This window comes from Pseudonaja textilis, chromosome 2, assembly GCF_049901715.1.
Source record: "Pseudonaja textilis isolate UNSWEBS1 chromosome 2, rPseTex1.2, whole genome shotgun sequence".
Taxonomy (NCBI): Eukaryota; Metazoa; Chordata; class Lepidosauria; order Squamata; family Elapidae; genus Pseudonaja; species Pseudonaja textilis.
In genome coordinates, this window is record NC_141991.1 from 4481864 (window position 1) to 4489467 (window position 7604).

The 7604-nt window shown below is 49.4% G+C and overlaps 1 protein-coding gene across 3 annotated transcripts in view; it reads left to right on the forward strand.

Moving 5' to 3' along the window:
* The window catches only part of LOC148126595 (zinc finger protein 197-like), a 19985-nt gene continuing 12381 nt past the window's right edge, over positions 1-7604 (forward strand). The window contains exons 1-5 of one of the 3 annotated variants that reach the window (XM_087927967.1): positions 1-201; positions 1915-2488; positions 2598-2712; positions 4130-4212; positions 7031-7160. In XM_087927967.1, coding sequence (XP_087784093.1) covers positions 2039-2488; positions 2598-2712; positions 4130-4212; positions 7031-7160 — 778 coding nt within the window. In that variant the 5' untranslated portion in view covers positions 1-201; positions 1915-2038. The remainder of the gene's footprint in view (positions 202-1914; positions 2489-2597; positions 2713-4129; positions 4213-7030; positions 7161-7604) is intronic. The other 2 variants (XM_087927965.1, XM_087927966.1) reach the window with 2 other exon arrangements.

Sequence of the window (7604 nt, forward strand, 5' to 3'; positions counted from 1 at the left end):
TCCGGCTTTCAGGAAAGGAACTGAGCATGCGCCGGCCCATTCGCCAGGACGGGTCCTTCTCAGAGATGTTTTGGAGGAGTGGAGTGACATCCCGGAGAGTCTGGCCTCTCTAGGACTCTGCACTCCCTCGCCCTGGCCAGCAGGTAAAGAGGCTGCTGCAGGAAAGTCTTGCGGGCAAAGAGATTCAGACGCGACACCCGGGTGAGTGTGGGAGGGGAGCTTTCCCCCCCCCCCAAAAAAAACCTGGGACGCCCAGGGGCCTCGTGCTTGCAGAGGGGAAGGAGACCCCCTCTGTGGCTCCTCCTCTATGGGGCAGCCTTTGCAGTCCAGGGAAGAGGGAGGCGCAGGTTCCGACGTTCCCCTGCCGCCCCTTTCCATGCACCTGTCAAAGGAAAGGTGGGGAAAAACAAAACTAGCCTGATCATTCCATGGGGGAAAAAAAGCCAGGATAGACAGACCGCAGGAGGAGGAGGAGGAAGAGGAGGAGCGGGAGATGCCTTTGCATTTTGGCAGGACTCAAGCAGAGAAGAAGTTTTCCAGGGATGGAGAATGGAATGGAATGGAATGGAATAGAATAGAATAGAATAGAATAGAATAGAATAGACAGGATGGAATGGAATAGAATATAGGATAGGATAGGATAGAGAATAGAACAGAATAGAACAGAATAGAATAGAAATAGAATGCAGACTAGAACAGAATAGAAAATAGAATTAGGATAGGATAGAGAATAGAATAGAATAGAACAGAATAGAGAATAGAATAGAATAGAACTGAATAGAGAATAGAATAGAATAGAATAGAATAGAATAGAACAGAATAGAAAATAGAACAGAATAGAGAATAGAATAAAATAGAGAATAGAATTAGGATAGGATAGAGAATAGAATAGAGTAGAATTAGGGTAGATAGAGAATAGAATAGAGAATAGGGCACAATAGAAAATAGAATAGAGCAGAATAGAGAATAGAATAGAATAAAATAGAATAGAATAGAGAATAGAATTAGGATAGGATAGAGAATAGAATAGAGTAGAATAGAAAATAGAATAGAGAATAGGGCACAATAGAAAATAGAATAGAGCAGAATAGAGAATAGAATTAGGACAGGATAGGATAGAGAATAGAATAGACAGTAGAATTAGGATAGGATAGAGAATAGAATAGAAAATAGAATATAGACTAGAATTAGGATAGGATAGGATAGGATAGAGGGATAGAAACAAGGTAGGTACTAATACCACTCTATAAAGCCTTAGTAGGACCACACCTAGAATTCTGCATCCAGTTTTGGTCACCACACTATAAAAAACATGTTGAGACTCTAGAAAAAGTGCAGAGAAGAGCAAGAAAGATGATGAGGGGATTGGAGACTAAAATGTATGAAGAATGGTTGAAGCATATGGGCCTGGCTAGTCTAGTAAAGAGAAGGACCAGGGGAGACATGATAGCAATCTTCCAATATTTGAGGGGCTGCCACAGAGAGGAGGGGATCAAGCTATTTTCTAAAGTGCCTGTAGGCCAGACAAGGAATAATGGATGGAAATGAGAGATTCAACCTAGAAATAAGGAGAAACTTTCTGATAGTGAGAACAATCCACCCATGGAACAGAAGTTGCCTTCAGAAGTTGTGGGAACGCCATCACTTGAGACTTTCAAGAAGAGTTTGGACTGCCGTTTGTCAGAAATGGCGTAGGGTCTCCTGCTTGGGGTGGGGTGGGGGTTGGACTAGATGACCTACAAGGTCCCTTCCAACTTTGTTGATCTGTTATCAGAGCTTAAAGTCCCCTTCATCCAGCCACAGGCCTACTAACCTGCCTAGGATAATGGCCAACAAAATCTCTTTCACCTTAAATGGTTTGACGCCAACCTCAGCAGATTTTAGTAATTCTGGAATCCTTTTTCCCCCCCACAGATCTAGAAGCTGAAAGCTACTTGGGCGGACTCCCTGTCTGGAAACGAAAAAAACCTCCTTATCAAAAAAGGCTGAATGGGCTTGAAGAATTTATCCAGGGCTTTGCTGCGACGATCCAGATTGTATGAATGAAAAGATTTTTGGAATTCCTGAACCTCCATTGGCCCCGTCGGGAACAATGTTGGAGAACGGAGAAGAAATGGAGGGACGTTACCGAGTAGGTAAGGACTCCTGGGCTGGAGCTGAGAAGATGACAACCCTGGAGGCGAAGGCCATCAGTTCAGAGGTCCAGCGCAGGCTCTTCAGGGGTATCCACTACCAAGAGTCTAAGGGACCCCGTGAGTTTTGCAGTCACCTTCACCACCTTTGCCGTCAGTGGCTGCAACCGGTGAGGAACACCAAAGGGCAGATGTTGGACCTGGTGGTTCTGGAGCAGTTCCTGGCTGTCCTGCCTGCAGAGATGCAGAGTTGGATACGGGAGTGTGGAGCAGAGACCAGCTCCCAGGCGGTGGCCCTAGCTGAAGGCTTCCTCTTGAGTCAGGTGGAAGAGCAGAAGGAACATGTAGACTTGAAGGTGAGAACCTAATTTGGGGCAAGCGTTCCATTACTCATTCCATCCCCATGGGAGCTTCAATATTGTGATCAGAAAACCAGAATCTCTTAATTTCCCTTTTTTTTTTCAGGTCCAGGCACCATTTGTAGAGGTCATTGAACATCACGGGAAATGCAGGGATTTTGCAAATCCTTCCCAGGAGCTTCTTTTTGGAGGCGTTGCTAAAAATCAGGACACTTCAAAAGGTAAGGGAAGGTCCTTTAAGGCAGAGGTCGCCAACAGGTGGTTGGCGGACCACCGGTGGTCTGTGAGAAAATTTTGGTGGTCCACAGCATACCCGTGTCTGCAACGGGGGTGATACCAGCGGCGGATGGACTGATGCGTGCGAGGAGGGAGGGTAGCGTGCGGGAGATCGTGGCATCAGAGCCCTTCCTGCATGTTCCCTGGCCTGTGAGAGGAGGGCGCGATCTTCCACAGTCCTCCCCTCAGGAGCCGCAAAGCACTCGCTGCCCCTCTGGTAGCTGCCAGACCTCCTCCCACCATGCTTCTCTTCCTCCTCGCCAGAAGCGCTCACACGCCCAGCGGGAAAGGAGGAGGCTTGGCGGGTGCCAGAGGGGCGGCAAGCGCTTTGCAGCTCCTAAGGGGAAGGGTCGAGCCTCCCCCTCGCGACATCTTCACCTGAGGGCATCGCTGGCAGGCGCTTCCTGCGGCTCAGGAGGTTGCTTCCCGCTGCTGCTCGATGCGCAGAGGCAGGAGGCAGCAGCCACGACATGGGTTTGCTAGCGAGATTGCCCCACATCCCCGGCAGCCATCTTGTCTTCAGCACATGGCTCGTCAGTCTCTGGACCTCATATTCCCACCACCCAGCATCAGTTCAGAGGTTCCTTTCCCACCGCACCCTCGGGGACAGAAAGGGTTGGGGGAGAGAGAGAGAGACAACACAGAGGGAGAAGGAGAGAGAGGGAGAAAGGAAGAAAGAAGTCAAGAGAGAGAGAAGAGAGAGAGAGAGAGAGAGAGGGAAAGAGACAAGACACAGAGAGAGAGGGAGAAATAGAGATGGGGGGAGAGAGAGATGTGAGAGAGAGAAAGAAAGAGAGATGAGAGATCCCGCTGTTTTGTTTTCTGTGGGAAACGAGTCCAAATGAGGTAGCTGAAACAGATAGCCGAGCTAAGTGCCTGAAGGACTCCATGCTGTCAGTGGGAGTCCCGGTGCTTCAGCGAGCGGCATGCTGGATTCATATTGGTGGTCCGCGGGATTTAAAATTATGAGTTTGAGATGGAAAGGATACATCTAAAAGCAAACAATATCCTTTTCATCTCTTACTCTTTTCTTTCCTTCTTTTTTCTTCTACATCCTTTACTCTCTTCTTTCTCCGGTTTGCTAGCCCGGATGTTCTTTTTTTTTCTCTCTTTCTTTTGTGTATGTATTGTTGATACGTTTTTGATTGTAAATTGAATAAAATTTATTTATAATAAAATTACGAGTTTGGTTGTCCCTGAGGTCCAAAAGGTTGGAGACCCCCTGCTTTAAGGGACATGGTGTTATCGGAGAGTCCAGCTCCCTCTCATTCCTCTACGCCTCTTGTTTATAATTTTTCCCTATCGTTTATTGAACTACGATCTTTAATAAAACCTGCTTCCATCTTTTCTTTCTGTTCACAGGGAACAGATCGATGCTGCCAGCATTTTTAGGATCGCCCCCCTTTTCTGGCGGATCCAAAACAGCAGCTGACGTTTCAGCGCAGGTATTGGGGGTGTTGGTTAAATGTCAAGAGAGGACACCGATTTAGGAAGATTCCAATTTTAAGCAGGATGCACGCTAATCTGCTCCTTTTTGTCAGGGTTTTTTTGAGGGAGGCATTCTAGCTTAATTCTCGCCCTGAAATGCTCTGGAACAGTGGTCGCCAACGAGTGGGCCAGGCACCACCGGTGGTCTGCGAGAAAATGTTGGTGGTCCGCAGAGAAATGTCACCCCTAAAGCAATTAATCCAGGCTGCGCGGGAACACAAGGCTGCACCGCCCACGTGGCCCATTTGAACCCAAGGCTTGTGTCGCTTGTATTGCGAACTACACGAGGTGTGGGGGGGAGGGAGAAAGGGCAGGGGGGGAACTTGCCCCACGCACCTGGCCTGGCCACCGGCTGCTTCTTTCCACTTCTTCCTTCTTCTGCTTTTGGCTGCACGCAAGGAAAACAGACAAAGTCTTTCTTTCTCTCCCCCAAACTCCACCAGGAAAGAGCCTTTGGGCCCTGCAAGGCATCCTGCTCCAGAAGGCTACGCCGGCACGATGTCTCACAAAGACTAAATTTCTGGTGGAGTTTGGGGGAGAGCAAGAAAGACTTCTGCTGCTTCTGCTGCTTTCCTTGCATGAAGCTAAAAGTCTCTCTCTTTCTCCCCCTGAGAACGGAGCTAGAGATGGTATCCTGTGATCCCAAGTAAAGAATGATCGATCGATAGGAAAACTGGGTGGGGAATTTTCCTGCAGACTTTTTGGGGGGAATTTTCCCAGGGTCTCTGCTGCTTTCTGCAGAGACCCTGGGAAAACGTCAGCAAGCCATTGTCAGTCAAAATTCACATTAGTGGACTACGGATTTAAAATTATTCGTTTGGTGGTCCCTGAGGTCCAAAAGGTTGGCGACCCCAGCTCTGGAATGACCTTTTCACTGCACTTGCTTGTTTCATAGCAAATAGTAGTTATAGCTACACTTCTGAGCTCCTTTAACTTTTCAAGTCCTTAAGGATTTTCAAGGTTTCTCTCACCACATCTTCTTGACTCTACTGCTTCTGTATCCCAGTCTTGGTTTCCTCACTATGCTCAGCTAATGGAACTATCCCTTCCTTCCTTCTTCCCTCCTTCCCTCCCTTGATTCTCCTCCCTCGTTTCTCCTTCCTTCCTTTCTCCCTCCCTTCTCCTTCCTTCCTTCTTTCCTCCCTCCCCCTCCCTTGTTTCTCCTCCCTCCCTTGTCCGTCCTTCCTTCCTTCCTTCCTTCCTTCCTTCCTTCCTTCCTTCCTTCCTTCCTTATCCTTCCTTCCTTCCTTCCTTCCTTCCTTCCTTCCTCCCTCCCCCTCCCTCGTCCTTCCTTCCTGCCTTCCTTCCTTCCTTTCTTCCTCCCTCCCCCTCCCTCGTCCTTCCTTCCTTCCTTCCTTCCTTCCTTCCTTCCTTCCTTCCTTCCTTCCTTCCTTCCTTCCTCCCCTTCCTCCCTCCCTCCCCCCCCTCCCTCCCTCGTCCTTCCTTCATTTCTTCCTTCCTTCTTTCCTCCCTTCCCCTCCCTCGTCCCTTCCCCCTCCCTCGTCCTTCCTTCCTTCCTTCCTTCCTTCCTTCCTTCCTTCCTTCCTTCCTTCCTTCCTTCCTTCCTTCCGATGTTGCTGACTTCTATGGTATGGTTGGTTTGAGGTTAGTATGGCCAACTGTAAGCAATAGCTGGGTACGAAAGTGTTAGACACAGCCAGGATGGATCCCTGAGATGACATCACAGGGCATCTGCTGTTATGTCACAGAACAACTCCCCAGTACTTCCTTGTGCCACTATCAGGCAGGATTGAAGCCGTCGATAGCTCTGCTTGAGGCCCATCTGTCAGTTGATTACGAAGGTCCTTTCCCTGAATTGGTTCCTGAAAGTTCAGTCAGAGTTCAGTCAAGTGTGTGAAACTTGCCCCAACTGTACTTTTGGGGACAGTCTATAACAGGGGTGTCCACCCTTTCACCTTCCCTGGGCCACATTAGAAGATGAAAATTTGGTTTGGGCCGCACATAAAATAAAATAACAGTAATGATACCTGATCATCCAAAAAAAACCATAGAAAACATAGTTAACATATTAAATTTATTTGGAAATGAAGTTAGTGAGATGTTTTTATTATTAATTATTTATTAAAAATTATTTATTTTTTATCACTGTTTTTTTATCATGGTTTATTTTCCAGCCAAATTTTGCGGGGAGAAAACTCGCCCGCCTTGCGCCTACCTCTCCTCCTGCAAATGGCCCGGCTGGATGAGGCAGGACTGGAAGGCAGAAGCAGCAGCAGTGGCGGGGGCAGAAGCAGCAGCGGTGGTGGGGGCAGAAGCGGAGGCGGCGGGGCAGAAGCGGCAGCAGCAGGGGCAGAAGCGGCAGCAGCAGGGGCAGAAGCGGCAGCGACGGCAGGGGCAGAAGTGGCAGCGGGGGCAGAAGCGGCGGGGGCAGAAGCGGCGGCGATGGCGGTGGTGGCAACAGCAGGAGGTGGCGCTCTGACGGTGCCTGCTTTTTCTGTTGCTGCTTGGCCTGGCGCTCGCCTCGTCCTGCCTCGTGCCTGCTTCTCCTCCTCCTCCTCACTGGCTCTGGCACGAAGGTTGGGGTGGGCACTGGGCCGCATTACAAGGTGACCTGGGCCGCATGCGGCCCTTGGGCCGCAGGTTGGACAAGCCTGGTCTATAAGCTCGGTCTGTTTCCTTGCACAACTTTTTTTTTAATACCTGCTAGAAAATAAAACATGAGCCCATTTCTTGCTTTGTTCATTTGTCAACAAAGAGAAAATGTGCAAATCCTTCATTTTGGACTGTAGAATCATGGCAGACTCTTTCCTTCAGCAGGACGCTGTGTCCTTCAAGGAGGTGGCTGTGTATTTCTCAAAAGAGGAGTGGTCTCGGCTAGATGCCCATCAAAAAGCCCTCCATGAAGAAGTCATGCTGGAGAATTCTCGGAACGTGGCCTCCCTGGGTAAGGATCTTGCTTGGTCCTTAAATATTGCTTTGTATGTTTATGGAGATTCTCAATCGTCTAGGTCATGGTCCCCAACCACCGGGCCCCGGACCGGTACTGGTCCGTGGATCATTTTGTACCGGGCCACCTACTTTGCTTGGCGCCGCCATCTTGTTTCGACGGCGCTTCAGAAAGTGCTTCCGGGTGAACTTGTCGGTCGTCGGTTGGATGGAAAGCGGCGTTTGGGTGCTGAAGGAATCCTCACGCCTTAGTTTCGTCAAAGGGTGGGGGGGGGGCTTCAAACGAAGTGCTGTCCTGATGGCGGTGGAGTCTCGCGTTACTCAGGAGAAGATTAAGAAAGAGCCCGAAAAGCCCATCGACCGCGAGAAGGTACAAAGGAGGAGTTGAAGGTGGCGGAGAGAAGCGGGGGACGGCTGGCTGGCCGATCGCTCAGCTCGCTTT